At 41.3% G+C, this 15372-nt stretch overlaps 3 protein-coding genes across 6 annotated transcripts; 1 reads left to right on the forward strand and 2 right to left on the reverse strand.

The window, feature by feature from the left end:
- Nucleotides 1-435: 435 nt before the first annotated feature.
- On the reverse strand, nt 436-9167 carry RB195_020606 (uncharacterized protein; the record flags this gene model as incomplete). Of its 3 annotated transcripts, none has more annotated exons than XM_064188975.1 (23): nt 459-706; nt 783-895; nt 1126-1227; nt 1285-1364; nt 2560-2642; nt 2762-2899; nt 2958-3018; nt 3389-3518; nt 3583-3813; nt 3882-3940; nt 4263-4373; nt 5192-5377; nt 6407-6558; nt 6619-6677; nt 6775-6893; nt 7197-7304; nt 7510-7608; nt 7764-7851; nt 7967-8074; nt 8133-8279; nt 8345-8497; nt 8832-8973; nt 9038-9167. In XM_064188975.1, 23 exons carry the CDS (start codon nt 9165-9167, stop codon nt 459-461), a joined length of 2847 nt encoding a protein of 948 aa, XP_064044856.1. The 3 variants fall into 3 exon arrangements, with proteins under 3 accessions (XP_064044855.1, XP_064044856.1, XP_064044857.1); XM_064188976.1 differs by having other exon boundaries at nt 6380-6558; XM_064188974.1 differs by having other exon boundaries at nt 436-895.
- A 593-nt stretch (nt 9168-9760) lies between these two features.
- RB195_020607 (uncharacterized protein) lies at nt 9761-11606 on the forward strand (the record flags this gene model as incomplete). Its single annotated transcript, XM_064188977.1, has 3 exons — nt 9761-9777; nt 10078-10235; nt 11422-11606. 3 exons carry the CDS (start codon nt 9761-9763, stop codon nt 11604-11606), a joined length of 360 nt encoding a protein of 119 aa, XP_064044858.1.
- A 267-nt stretch (nt 11607-11873) lies between these two features.
- RB195_020608 (uncharacterized protein) lies at nt 11874-15127 on the reverse strand (the record flags this gene model as incomplete). 2 transcript variants are annotated; one of them, XM_064188978.1, is made up of 11 exons in its annotated part: nt 11874-11924; nt 12095-12229; nt 12300-12404; nt 13043-13147; nt 13206-13283; nt 13347-13475; nt 13538-13659; nt 13897-13979; nt 14700-14827; nt 14883-14912; nt 14981-15127. In XM_064188978.1, 11 exons carry the CDS (start codon nt 15125-15127, stop codon nt 11874-11876), a joined length of 1113 nt encoding a protein of 370 aa, XP_064044859.1. The 2 variants fall into 2 exon arrangements, with proteins under 2 accessions (XP_064044859.1, XP_013295098.2); XM_013439644.2 differs by lacking the exons at nt 14883-14912; nt 14981-15127 and having other exon boundaries at nt 14700-14821.
- Between the last annotated feature and the right edge of the window lie 245 nt (nt 15128-15372).

Consider the following 15372-nt stretch of genomic DNA (forward strand, 5'->3'; position numbering starts at 1 on the left):
TGCACGAATTCATTTTCCTCCTTCATACAATATTATAGTTCAACATATACGATAAACTGCAAACAGCTTGCCAAAGGTACATTAAGTAGGGAATTGTAATCATGTGGATCAGATCCAAGAGATCCTCCACAATGCGTGTTCATTTCAGAAATGCTCCTGTAAAGCTACCCTGTCAAAAATCTACTCTTGTGCCCTAGCCTTAGTCCAATTTTGTTCATAACTTGAATGAAATAGTTCCATATCACCGTGTCTATGAGTTTACCTCTAATTATCCCATATTTTGTAACGTAGACCTATAATTTACTCTCAGTAGAAATAAAGCTGTTTTGTGCAAATCAACTAACAAATTTAAGAAATGAATATATTTGGTCCTTAGTATTTTTAAGATAAACAAGCAGTCAATGCATAAATCACATTTCAGTGGTGAGAATATCTTCAGTGCGCCCAACGTGACCTCTCTAAGCGAAAAGAAGAAGAATTCCTCTGTGAACTTCTTGAATGCTCAGCACGATCGTCATCTCGACTATTCCGGTCTGTTGCCTCATAGTGACAACGTTTACTGGAAGCACTACTTGCAAGAGAATATGAACGTGACCTCCTCCTCCCGTACTTCGCCACGTCTCCATCTGCACCACTGCGACGCGTTTGGGATGTTTCCGAATCTGAAGACGAACGTCTCCGACGTTGTCCTCTTCCCCGGTCATCTCTGTAGGTTGATAAAGGCGAGTTTTCCCTCTGCCGATTACGATCTCGCCGTTCTGATTGAGGTGAATTGCTCCTACTTGACGACGAATAACGACGGTGTTCTCCGTTTCGTTCATAATCTCCATCTTTTTTTCGATAGCTTCGATCTTTTTCCAATTCTCTCTTCATATCCACGATGAACTCGTAAAGCCTTAATAAAATAAAGTTACGGCCATCTCAACTAGTTATACTATACATTGTTCAAACATTAAGACCAAGCAACAAACTTTTGTTTAGGAAATCATAACACCCCAGAAAAAATTAAGATCCACAATGAAATGGGGAGTTACAGCAATAGTTTTGTTGCAAAAACGTGCGTGGTCTCGGCAACAATAGAAAAGAACAGATTTTCAAAGAGTAATCAAGTAATGATCGACAAACCTTTCCCTTTTTCTTGCGTTTTTCTCATGTTTCATTTTCCTCCGGAATTTTTTGAATAATGATCTCCAGGACGTCTCCTTATGCCTTTTCGAGCGCGGTTCACTACAGCGTAGAAAAACTCTGGATAGAATGCTGAGAATAAAAAAAAAAAGATCTTACTCGCTATGACGTCTTGTTCGGTGACCAGCCGAAATATTTCCACTGACGTCCAAGGATTGTGATGGCACCTCAACCACTTCCTAGATAGTAAACTCGTGATAATATCTAACTGTATAGGTTGCAATACTACCTAAGTCTACTAAATGTTTATTTATTTGTTTATACTCTATCTATACGGTAGTTCAACTCGCACAGTCGCACGTTCTTATTTTCAAGAAGAGAACCCAATGTAAATACTTTCATAGTCAATCAATGAGGCGTGCCAAAATATTCATAGAAGTGCAAGGTCTGAACTAGTACTTACAAGTTTATTAATCCTCGTATTTCTATTTTCTACGTTCAGGTTCTGAAACGTTGGATTAAAAACAAACTATTCGTCACAGTTGTTTAGACAAGAAGTTTAAAACTGACAGAAAACCAGTATTCACGTTTTTTCTTCGTCGCGATAAGCACAACTGTTAGTGCTACGTCTACACTTGTTTGTACCAAAATCTCAACTTAAAGTGGCGCTGGCAAATAGAAATAACAATGAAAAGGCATCTACGTGATCAGTTTATAAGTCGTAACTGCGCAGCAAAAATATTAGAAGCTCGAAAGCACGTGTTGTTCCTGACCACTTTGATGTAACAATGTTTACCTCAGCACTGCTCAATTTTATTTTTATCTAAGATTTCATTCACACGGTAAAATTTAGCCATAATACTTCAATGTACGCACATCGAAATCCAGGAGCACATTTACGTCGCACCATCACTCAGCTGTTTCACACGACACGATCTTATAAAGTAAGTCAAATGTATTCATACCCTAGCTTTTAATTAATATAAGAAACATATTGCTGCCAGCAAATAAATAGAACACTAAAAGTGGTGAGCGAATATTTAAGAACCGTCCGATATAAAAAAATAAGACAGAAGATATGTATTCAGCAAAGCGGAAACATGAAATTAAACAATTAAACGCTACAGTTGGAAGCCTTAATACAACGCAAAAATGGCACAAAAATGTGCTTTGAAATATAGAGAAGCAATTGTTTGTTTTGAAGAACGAAGAAATCCCTTGAATCAATCAGTCTGCATCGAATTGGCGTGGGGTGCAAAAAGCATGTATCATCTATCAGCTATCAGGTACGGTTGTCAGGTGTGCTTCTTTAACCTTCGCTGTATGTCTACGATTAATTAGAGCTCTGTCATAATATAAGAACGCATTCAATTCAACTTTAATCTGAATTACTTCCCATTAATTAACAGGTAATAGAACCGACAGCAAACATACCAAATCCGTCGATACGTGTGGAGCAGCTTCACTATCCAATTGTCTCTCTGGCACAACAGCAACGCTCCCATTTCCGATTGTTCCTAAATGAATTGTCGAAGGGGAACATCAAATAACTCAATTCAAAAATCTCAGAACAAACGTTACTATGCTGTATACTACCGCATACAGGCTGACCAGAACAAACGAAAAAAAAAATCACCTGAATCTTGAGCAGTAGTGTCAACCGTTCCCGACGTGTCCATTTGATCTTCTGTCGTGTTCTGAGGATTCTGATGGTTCATTTGTGCATTTCGAAGTTGCCGTTCATGGAACAGCTTTGCCAATAACTTGTTCTCATCTGAAATAGCATTGTATATAGTGAGACCTTTCTTCCTCTTTCTTGTTGTAGGGCAAACCTCTTATTTCCGTTTTTGCTCCAGGCATGACTTTCTTCGCCGATGGTTGGAACAGTGACTTCTGAAAAAGTGAACTTTAATTGCTGAAGAGAACCGATGTCAGAGTTCATAGATTTACAACTGAAATCTCATCCATCTAGGAATTATCTGTACTCGTATGAGAAAATTTAAAAATGTCGACTTAATTGTGACTCCAAAAATACTATGTGCGTCATAACTGTTTTGATGTCAGAATGTCACCAATACTAAAAGGCAATACCTCTATTATACGAAATCGAAAGCGTTCAAGAGTTCATAATCAGAAAGATATCAAGTTTCCAGCTTTTAAAGCGGATAAACCATACGGTATGAAGGGGAAATCAATTTAGGGTGGCAGTTCCAATGGAAAAAAAGTGCGTTAGATTTAAATGTGGACGACACCAAAAGCTAACCCGAGGTTTCTGCTCGGTTGTTGGATCCTGAGATTTTGCATCGTTACCGCCAGGAGAGTGCTCCGCTTTCGAAGTAGATGGCAAGTTTTCCGACAATCTCGGACTAGACTGTGGTGTTACTGGTGGGTACCTGAAGTTAGTATATGTGCATACGCATGGCAATCAGTACAGTAATCAGGAAGTCTAGCTGATACCGTGACAGAAGAGAATTGTATATTGGCGTCTGTGATGATGAAGATGGTTCATATGAGGATATAGCTCGTTTTGATGGATACTGCGGTGAAGAATGAGCAGTCTCCTCGGAAGACGCTGATCCACTCTTCGGGTTAGAAGGATTCAACCATCCAAGTGAATTCGCTGCAGGAGCGTCTTGCGAAGAGGATGGAACGTTATTTCCACTACCTTTACGACGAACCATACTCCTCCTAAATAGTGAAGGTCCACACAATCATGAGAAGAAATCTTCGTTTTAGTTTGTACGAGTAAAACTTACGTTTGACGTCTAGATCCCAACATCGTATTGTTGCTTTCATCTTCGCTAGATAGAACTATCTAAAGATAAATCCTCTAGTTTGAAATGTAACGAAAATTTAATGTCAAGCTAAGATCTGCATCAATATATCAAGATCGAAGCAAAACCAAAGCTAAGAAGTATGTCGATGAAACAGCTGCGAAACTTTGCCAATCAACTTTAAAAACGCATTTCCTGAGAGATTCCTCGCTCCTTCACAAAAAAAAAATCAAATTTAAACGTGTCGCTTTAATCTCAATACTCTTCCGAACTTACACTAAACCATGCGCTTTTTGAGACCAGAAGTCTAATTCTTTGACGGAATAACAGAAGGTCACAGTGACATATCAAAATAAAACGTACTGTATCATTCACATCCTCTATGGGGCTCCTTGACCGAGAATTTCTAGAATACTGACGGCTTTGATTGCCCAGGTGAGAGAATATAAAGGGCAGGTTATTTGCCATGGAATCCTATAATAAGAAACTGAAATGAATGAAGTTCACTTTTACAAATCTAATACATGTAAAAACTTTCACATCAGCTCGACACAACTAAAAAACAAAGGAATTTTTTGTCCATTTCGATCATAATCATAGATGCGATAGTCGGAGCCGGTGCTCTGACTCCCTTCACTTTTGAACGATTGGGGAAGGGACCTCCTTCACTTTTGAACGTATGGCGAAATTACCCCCCTTCACCTTTGGGTGGTTGGCGAAAGGGCCCCTTCACTTGAGCCGCACCCCACGAGCTAACCTGAGGAGGGTCCGGCTTCTCCCTATCGCCACCTTCTCTACCTATGAGCATAATAAGTTAGAGTGATGAGAAGATATCCTAGTGATATTCTTTGACGGCATTCCTGTAATTCTTTGTGCCTGGTACAGCGTGCACGGAATGTTCTAGAGCTACTATGTCCAATACAATGGTTATGACGGTGTGTAGCGCTTGAAGTTGACACTTTGAGACAGATATTTCAAGAAAAACAGTATAAAACGGCGGCATAAACATACTGTACAGCTGTTTGCAATCTGATTACTGGTAAATCAAATCAGTGCAGATCATCCACGTTCAGATTTAAAATGTGAAATTCTGGAATACGGCTGACGCCGGCGCCACGACACCTTTGAATCGGAGATCTTTTGCCGGAATTCAAACTTTCCCCGAATTTTAGCAAAAAGAGAGAAGAAGTAAGTCTTCTTTGGTTCGTGTAGCCCAGAAAGGCAACCCACATACTTTACACATAATAGAAAAGCTGTTTGATGAAACAGCTGAATATCGTCAAGAAACTCACTAAAGGAATGGATGAAAAGCGTGACTCCGGGAAACCTGCATAGATCTCTCGCAACACACCAAAGGCATCGATTACTTGAAGAGGATCTCTTGAAGCAGGTATCTGAGACCGTGGAAGGCGACAGGCGGGTCGTGTGTAGAAGTCACCAGCATTAGATGCTTCGGAATTAGAAGAAGCTGCTTCGTCCTAGAAACTCAGTCGGTGACAAAGGATTTGGAATTGCGAGTATTTTTTCTTCAGTAAATAATAAAGTTTCTTCAGAGAATCAAACTGGTAGGTGTGAAAAATTTTTGCTCGAATAGTAGTCAAGACTCTGAAATGCGTAGAAGTACACTAAGAAAATACAACGTTGCAAATGATGAAATGCTAATTCTAAGTCAATCTTGCCCATGATTTCAAATTTGATCAGGTTTTACTCCAATTTAAAAAGTCAAAAGTCAGATAAATTCACTGGCGTATCAATCCACGTAGGATGCGCCAACGCGTTTTACTGGAATTCGTAATCGTTGAGGTTTTGGAACGCGTGTTGGCCTATACAATGACTTGCGGGGGCCAGCCGATGATCAAGTCAGTGTTTTTATCCTCCCAGACAAGTCTGGTCCCAATCCATCGACCCCGGAGGGATGAAAGGCTTGGTTTGCACTAAAGCGGTTTCGAACCCTCGACCGTGTGGCTACAACGGACCTCTAACCGACTGCGCCACACCCGCCCTACTCCAATTTTATGCTTAGAAAATAGGGATCAGGGGAAAGTTAGAGCGACTGGTTGGTACAAAGCACAAACATCGCATGCCATCTACTGCTTCCATCACAAGAAGTGGGAATGATTAGATTTTTAGTGTCAGAAGGTGGAATTTACGAAAACGCAACACGAGATGGTGCTTGCTATGCCGTCATGTTTCTTAAGCATTATACTTACTAGCTTTTTACGAATTACCATCGTTTTTAGAGATTGGGAAAATATCAGGAGTATTGAAAGAGACAAAAACCAAATTCCGCTCCAGTGAGCAAACATGAATTCGAACAGCACGTGGGAATAATCCTGTATGAAGGTATGAGAGTGGATTTTGCAATCTCATTGATTCATTGGAAAATATCAACGGTTCCCTTTTTTCATAAGCGAATGATTATGAGCATCGTATAGAACACTATTTCGAGATTTATGTTTTAAGTGGTTCCATAGGCTTACCCTGACATAGTTACTTTCTCCACGTACCAGAAGAGCATCTCTGTCAGAAAGGTTGTCGTCGCTAAGAACAATGACGTCATCATCACGTCTACTTCTATGACGCCCCGAGCGAGTTTGTACATCATCCAAAGGAATTACTGCGGTGTCGGAATCGTCGCTGTCGCTGACTGTGACAACTTCTGAAATAGAATTCACAACAATGTGGATTAGAACCAGCGAATTACAATGAGATAACGGACCGTCAGGGTTTTCGCCTCGACGATTTCTTCGCTCAAGTACCCGTCTCACCTCCGGCGAACTAGAAAAAGGAAGGAAAAGTTAGGATGTGTTCGACGTATAAAAGAAGGACAAGATCTGAAAGAAGGTACAGAATAGGGAAATGTGCTGAATCGTACCTGTACGTGCTAGTACTATCAAAATTCCTCAGTGTTAACATGCTGCTAGCGAATTCAAACAGCTCGGATTGGAACCTTTGCAAATAATTCGGATAAATACCAGCAGTGCGAAGATTCCGCTGAAGTTATTATAATCAAGATCTGGCTATAGTCAGAACAAAACTACATGAACGTAGTGCAGTAGTGTAAGCTCAAAGCGCTGGTGAGGTGAAGACAGCGGTTGCGATCGAGTTAGAACCATCGCTTTCTTTATACAGACTGCGGACATGAGTAAAGCTGGTTAGGTACCATCTCGTTCGCAACCGCTGACCCTTATGTGCCAGGCTTCAGGTGGTTTTGACTCGAGTGCACCACAAGTTTGTCGTGCTAGACGGTGACTGAAGGCTTAAAAAATCAAATAGAAGCAAAGATTGATAACTAACAGAGAACTGAGGTGAGTTGATTTGATACTGCCCACACCACGAAACGATGTCTGATACAACCACATCACGATGTTTGAAGTATTGTTCTCGAGACTCCCTCGGCTTTCTCTGCAATTGCCTGGCCAAGGACATCAGAAATACGAGAATTCGGTTAGATAGAAAGAAAAAAATTAGAAACAGTAACGTTCAATAATCCCTAAGTACTGCTTTTCTGTCGTACGCGCACAAAAAATCCAATTTAGTGAAAAAGTCAACGATCAAATGAGTTCAAGTTGTCACTTAGTTTATAGTAGTATTAGTCAATCCAACTAACATTTCGCCAAACTATAGGTATTTCTCGATCCAGAAACGTACGAATTCGGTTCGTCGATTCCGTAACATTCGCTCGGAACACAGCCGGTGAAAAAGCAACCTGTAGTGAGTTATTCTTCTTAACGTCATTAGAAACGCAGTATTAGAATAACTAATTCACAAATGAGTAGAGTAGAAGATATCAAAACTATGAAATCCTAGAATTTCTTATGCTTCAAGTTAAGATCTACGTCAAGCAAAACTTTAACAACTTACTCTATTCGCATTTCGATCAATAGAGCTCCATTCGAGATTATCTTTATAGATCAATGAACGAAAAACGACATCGCTCACAAGATCAACTCTGAATATTTCATGTTTCTGGTCAACGAGTCAACAACAACAACTAATAGCTGAACGAAAGGATTATTACGAAGTTAAATTCTCATGTATTCATAGAATAGTAACTATAACAGTACCTCGTAGTGGCATCGCGTCTCAGCATTTCAAGCCGGCTTATTTCACTTACAAGGCGAGAATTTGCCATTTGGAATTCTAATTTTCTTTCATCGCGAGTATTTTTACTCCTGAATAAAAGAAAGATAAAATAAGAAGAATGCTATTAGAAAGAAGGCCATAGCTCACATCTCATTCTGGAGTGTTGACAATCTTCTTTGCAGGCGACGAATTCTCAATCGAATGCATTCGTGTTCGTCAAGCGGCGGTTGTGATTGTCCACGTTCGGCAAGTCTGGCTGCCTCAGCAGCAGTGTGTAATTCGCTAACCAATATCCTAAGGCAGATATTTCGCGAACGAAGAAAAAATGGACAGCAAACTAAGAAAACGCGGGAACTCACTTCTCTTCACCATCTCCTGATTTCAATTTGTGCATAAATGTCTTGGTTGGCACCATACAAAGAGGACATTTCTCAGAATATTTGAACCACTGTGAAGTACATGTAAAGCAGAACGAATGAATGCAATTGTCGAGTTTGGTAGGATCCACTCTTCTTAAAAAAAAAGAAGCTTTGATACTGTACACGATCTTCTTGGTGCTTCTTTAGAGAGAGAGAGGGAGGAAAGAGGTAAAGATAATTTTTCCCGTCATCCCTTGGGTGTTCTTAAGAAAGCAATCAATTAGGTTGCAATGAAACCATTTTATATTCATCCGACTAGACCAAAACCCAAACAGCAAAGATATACAGCACTCTCGCCTCTCTAGAAATCCTATTCCTTACTTCAAGATCGAAAAACTATGAAATAACAAAATTGTTGGCCCATCCCTTGATGTTGTATTTGACTGTAATTCTTAAAGTAGTTCCTGCATGAAAAAAGAAAACTCACGTCCCCAAGCATATGGCACAAGAGTCCGAAATTTGCCCAGAGCTTGTTGGATCAGTCTCTGCTTTCACCATCGTTCCGGAGTCATATCCGTCCTTACTTGATGAATCATTTAGGTCTAGCTTCAGCATTTTTGCGCTGGGTTCTGCACAGAAACAAAAAGAAGACGATTGTAGGATTACCTAGAATCTCTAATAAAAAAACCGTACCATCTATATCGACCATGAATTGAGCAGCGATGTTCGCGTTGGCGATCGTTTTGGCCCTCCTCGGCGGCGGTGACTCGGGCGACGGATCTTTCACAGGACGACCGCGCGCTTGTTTCCGACGTATAGCCATGAAACTTCTAGAAGAATCCGAATTGATAGGAGGGTGCATGGTGGAGATAAGAGCAGCTTCAAGGTATGTTAAGCATAACTAAGCTCATGTAGAAACAAATGTTGGTGGTGATGAAAACCCTTTATCAACTTATTAGAAGGCGAACCGCGCATCGGTTGAAAGAAAAACATGCTTGACTGTTCGACAAATCATATATAAGTAAAACATCGTGGAATTATCAGAACAAAACGTCACGATCTCGATTCCAGAGCCTACATTCTGGGACGTAAGACATAAGCTCAGTTCTGCTTGATTAAAAGGGATTTCTAGTGGGAAAACAGAGACTGCACACTAATTGGGTCGAACGGAAGGTTCTCAGGAATTCCAAGGAGTTAATAGAACCACCGACGCCGCTCACCGAAGGCTACCACAACACTCGATACTACCACCACCCTGCAATCACCAAATGACGTAAAATTAAGTGCTTTAAGCTGGTGTCTTGGTACACAGACGTGGCCGAGTACAGTACGACAATAATAGAGGAATGAGATGTGGCGCGTTCTTCCGAAGCCGAAGTCCAGAAATGTCGAAATGGACCTGTTCAGTATCATCATATGCGCAGGATTTTTAGGTGTCTGTTTCTTTTCGTTTGTAGTAATGTATAGTAGAGCCAAAACGACATGAAGCATGGTGCAATTTGTAAGCTGGTGAGCGCAACGGTTAAAATACGGTGAGGACTCTTGGACTCGCAGTTCATTGCTGCAGTTCACGATGGTTCCACCTCGATTTCAACCCCTGTCTCCACCGCGCCGCTTCGAGCGCAACTGCTTGCGCAGATGCACCGTGCTTCATGTCGTTTTGACACGACTATAAGTGATGTAAGTGACATGCTTCATGTGCAAGTTAATCGATGCCGTAATATTCCATTTAGGGACGGAGCTCTTCAAAACTGGAGGCGGATCTTTCTCGCGGCAGGACTCACAAGAAACCGCGCTTGGACCTCACAGAGAGTACCCGATCCACCGGGCACCGTCGAAACGAGAACACAAAGCCTTACTTTATTGTCCGTAAAGTCTTGCGGGCTCGGATGTGAGTTCTAGGTTGTCTGCGGCTCGTGCAGCTCCATACTGGAGTGTCAGCTCAAGAGTCTTTGGTGCCAAGCCTCTCTTGGTAGTCTTAAAGCTCTCAGCCTTTCTTGTGCAGTCATGAAGATGTTCAAAGAGCTGGTCGTATTCCTCGCCGATTTTGTGTATTGGCGGAAGCTTCCCTAGAACCCACTAGCGTAGCAAAGAAGTCCTAGTTAATCTGGGACTTTTTTCTCTGAACTTCGCGGCTTTCTCTTCTCTCCGTGTGAAGGAAAATCTCCTCCGAAGGAGACGACGATGTCGCTGTCATGCTAAAGTTCTAGACGAGACCCGTACAGAACTTTTAGCATGACAGCGACATCCTTCAGGGAGAAGCTTTTGCTGACGATGATGTGGTCAATTTCATTACTTTATTCTCCACCGGGTAACTCCATCGTCTAGCGCAGCGAGGGGGCTTCTGGAACTGCGAGTTCTCATGGGTGGTCTAAGTCGTCATGATGAACTCGAAAAGCCTCTCCCTTTGTCCATTAAATGGAATCGAGGTGAGCCCAGAAGAACTGCAGCGATGGGTGATGCAAGCAAGGGTCCCACCATTATCCTGACTGCCACGCTCAATCGCGCCGCTTCGAGTGCAGCCGTTTAGGCAATTGCACTGTGGTTCATTTGGTTTTGACTCTACTACATGTATGCAGGGTACGTCAGCAAGATCTATTTGTTTATAAATTTGTTTACTCCTAACTTTGAGTTGATCATTTGAATAGAATTATTCTCCCTCTTATGATTGTTTACTCAATTCTATTCCATCTTTTCAACACAACCATTCTTCTCGCTTTGATCTACACTATGGAAATGTGAGAGTTTCGAAAGCAGAAGGAAAATACGATCGACTTCACAGAGTGGTGAATGGAAATGGTGGTGTTAGGAGTATCTCAATTTACGCAAGTGAGAGAGAGGGAATCGAACATCAGTCCTACGTCACTGATCGAGAATCAGTGATGCTGCGCCTGTGCCAAAGTCCGATTCCAGATCTAGCTGAGGTCGAAAATAGGGAAATACAAATAAAGGGCACAAAAAGCGCCCTCATGCCATTGATACCATATTGAAATCCTACTTTCATGAAATTTGAACGTGGAACGGTTCCAGATGCTGCTTAACTATACTCACTTGGTTTGATATTTTTGGAATCCCAGATGTCGTAACCCGACGGTCAGCCCTCTTCACGAAGTGCTTCAAAGAAATATATGATGCTGTTCCCTTACGAGATGAGAAGTCGCTGAACATCCAAAAATATGGACAAATGGAAGTATTAGCTGTGCCCACTCGATCAAATCGACGAACAACGGTAGCGCAGGTGACTCTCCTTCTAACAAAGTAAGCATTATATAAACGTAAAAGAGAGCTGCAGAACACTGAAACTTCGATGTGTAGGTGTATGTTGGTATGTTTACTTATCAATGTTGTGACGAAATCTAAACAAACAAAGCAGCCATAAAATTTGTGATAAGACGAAGAGCCTAGTATTTCGTGTTCAGTTACAGATTATAGAGCTCCTGACGTTTTTATTCATTTGGATATGGTGCACAAAAACACTCGACATTATTTTTAATACATTAACTATGTGTTCGTCCAATATGCGATATGATTAACTTGAACGTGCCACCACTTTATTCGCTTTGATTGTCGGTCGCATTATCTGAAATACAGTTCAGAGAAATGGGAACATATAAAGTGATTAAGAAGTGAACTGTTCGTCTCCTGGTTGGAAAATAACTGCGCCGCACACAATGGGCGGAGCAAACTCCTCGGTAAGGCACAGGTGATCTTATTTGAGTTTAAGGAAAAAAAAACCCGTACAATGCGTACCTGAAACGAACACACTAATCCTTCATCAACATTCATCATTGCTGCAGCATTATCAAATTGTCCACAATAATGCGGTGCAGAGAATATGGTAACCAGTTTTTTATTAGCGAAAAATTCATAGCCATCTTGAACGACCTGGAAAAATCCTCGTTCAAAATCCTTAGGCTGGATTTTTTCCGCATCCCTTCAGATTCAAGAAAAACACCTGATGTGCTCTAGCGATAAGATCGATATCCAGCATCGGTAGCATTTCGTTTACAACATCTTGTCCAAATACAAATGAAACTCCACGAGTATTTGCTTGCCAACCCTATAAACAAAGTTTTTCTGCGAGATTATTTTATAGATTATTAAGATTATTATCATTTATTTGTTTATTTATTTAGTTTAAATTTATTAATTGTTTATATTCCACCCGTTTGAATATAATAGCAACTCAAAAGATCTGTTCAGCTAAGTTCATACACGATACTCGAGAACTGATCCTCACTAAACTGTTAGTGAATGAAGCCATAAAGAATCGAGTAAGGATTAGGAAACCTAGCCATTTTTCATTGAATATGGTTTCTTTGACCTCGATTCTCTCGACAATATGTTTTTCTTGGCCAAACACAATTAATATCACGTATTTATTCCTAACGGAGTTTATTATTTCTGTTCTATTTCCACTTCTCTCGTTAACATTCTGTCCGTGTGCAGCTTACACCGCACCTTTAGGGACCAATTCTCGTCGATTAAAATGGCGCAGCTGTACCCATTCTAATGCAGGAGCCTTTAAGTTGCCGGAAACCAACCGCTACACTCCAGAATGCCGCTGCACTCCAGAATGCCGCTACGCATGTCATTTTACACCGCTTTCTAGTTACGTATCGGTCGAAGTGTGGTTCTTTCCAGAGTTCCGCGGCCCTTGTATTTCTCCTGTAATTTGTCTTCTATCAATCTTCCTACCTTAACATAGTGATCTGGATCACTCCATAAAAGATCAATATGTAGTGATGGATTTGGCGGATCAATTGGCCGTGTGATTTGCCTCAGTTGGTCCAGTGATTTAAGCTGAACTTCGGGAAATTTAGGAACTTATCGGTACTTAGGATGGTTGAAATCAGCGCACCTTAGGTGAGAGCCCTCCATGCATGCATAGGATTTTACCGGCTACAAGTCCAGTGAACGGCATCGCCGCGAATGCCTCCTAAACATATCACAAACTTGTTTTACATTAATCCAATTCCATTTTTATTGCTCAAAATGTAACCTGGAAACCAAGCCAAAGTCGTGTACTATTATACCGACGATTGCATTCTTCAAAAAATCCGTACACCCGATTTATCGGCGCACATTCGTGATTTCCCCGTAGTATGAAGAAATTCCCAGGATATTTGATCTTAAGTGATAATTTTTCCCTTAACTTAGGAGTGAATTTTTTTTCGAAACGCCTTTCGATACCTTATAGCAGAAAAACAATGAAATACATTCGAGATTTTGATGTCCGCGATCCACGTAGTCACCAAGAAACAAATAATTCACCATTGGTGGGAAACCACCTCGATCAAAGAGTCTTAAGACATCTAAAAACGTTTGAGTTTAGACTTTAGACTCGCCATCATGCTCGTCGATGTTTGTTTTGCACAAGGCAGTGGCGCAATTCACATCCGACCTACGGCACCTCAGTGCAGACGGAGTTCCAGCGGCCGCGTCGCGGTTCCAAGTGGCAACACAAGCATTGGCGTTTATATGTGCGCTTGTTAGTAAAATTTTCCACCAAAATATCTAAGAAGGAACTGCACAAGGATTCATTCTCAAACCTGCATATTGTCCGTGAATATCGCCACATATCTTAATTGGAGATTGAACTTCTATCAAGGAAGTTTGGTTTAGAAACATTTGCCTTAAATTAAAGGATAAAATAAAGGATAAAATGTTTGGCGTCAATCAATCCGCGCCCCCCACGTTCACTTCAATTCAGAATCGTTTGAGGTTTACGAACGTGTAACTGGCCTCTACAATGACTTGCGGTGGTTATCCGATGTGTCAAGTCAGTGTTTTTGTACTCACAGGCAAGTCTGGTACCAAATTATCGACCTCGAAGGGATGAAAGGCATAGTGAGCACTAAGGCGGATTCGAACCTCCGATCGATTGTGCAGCCACAGCGGAACTTCTTACCAACTGCGCCACACCCGCCCCTACCTTAAATTAAGAACTGATATAGCATGTAATACAGATAATACTACTCCTAGAAGGAATATTATCCATATTTACGGATACGGATTATTCCTGGTCATTCTTATACTTTCCTAACTTTGATAGCGGTGGTTGTAACGCAGTCGGTAGGAGAATCGCCCGCGCGTGCCGGTCGATAGACCGTCTCAGAACGAACCGAGGATTCCATCCCTCTGGGGTGCTTAATTTGGCACAAGACTCGTCTGAGAGAAAACGCCGATTTTATACAACTGAGTCCTCCCAACAGGTCATTGTATGGTCCACGAGCGCGTTCACAATCCTCAATTCAGAGTTGAAGTCGAGCGCGTAGACACATTCACTAAGGGACTGGTCAACGCTACGGACTTAATTTTTCAAACTTATATAGAAGATTTCCACGAAAAATACCTTGCTGACTGACAAAGAACCATAAGTTCTGCTTCTTTGACATTGTTAACTAAGGCACAGCCAGGTACGCCAACGTTTAACAACCGCACAATCATATCGTCAACATCTACTCGAACAGCCATCGTTTGCTGGAAGCAGGAGTTTTCTGTGACGTCATCGGAAAACATATCAATCTTAACATACCTGATACTTAACGGGTACTGGATTTGCTTGCTAACACAGAAGTATGAGATGCAGTCCCTGCTGAATGTGGTAACGGTTTGCAGCGAAGTGGACCACACCAGATTTTTGATGATGAAGAAAACAGTAATATGTTTACGTACTGTACCAGCAAAACAACGTTTCTCTTCATTACAATGTGAACATGTGACTTCTTCGGCTGTTCTCTTGGACTTTTTTTGGGTAATAGTCACTTTGAAAGATAGCATCCCACAAAATTTGACGTTTTGTGAAAATCTGAAGGAAAACATAGTGTTCTGAGTGTAGATTATGAATATGACCGTGGTCCGGCTCAATTTCCCCTAATCGTCCTAAGAGAACGTGGCGTGGGAACTGCCTTTGTTCCTACGAGGTATGTTAGAACGCGATACCCTTGTGCACGATCCGCCTCCTTTAGCATTATATTCGTTGCTTTTGTATGAATAGGACACCGAGGAGACCTCATTGATTCTCC

The sequence above is a fragment of the Necator americanus genome, chromosome II (genome assembly GCF_031761385.1).
Source record: "Necator americanus strain Aroian chromosome II, whole genome shotgun sequence".
Lineage (NCBI taxonomy): Eukaryota > Metazoa > Nematoda > Chromadorea > Rhabditida > Ancylostomatidae > Necator > Necator americanus.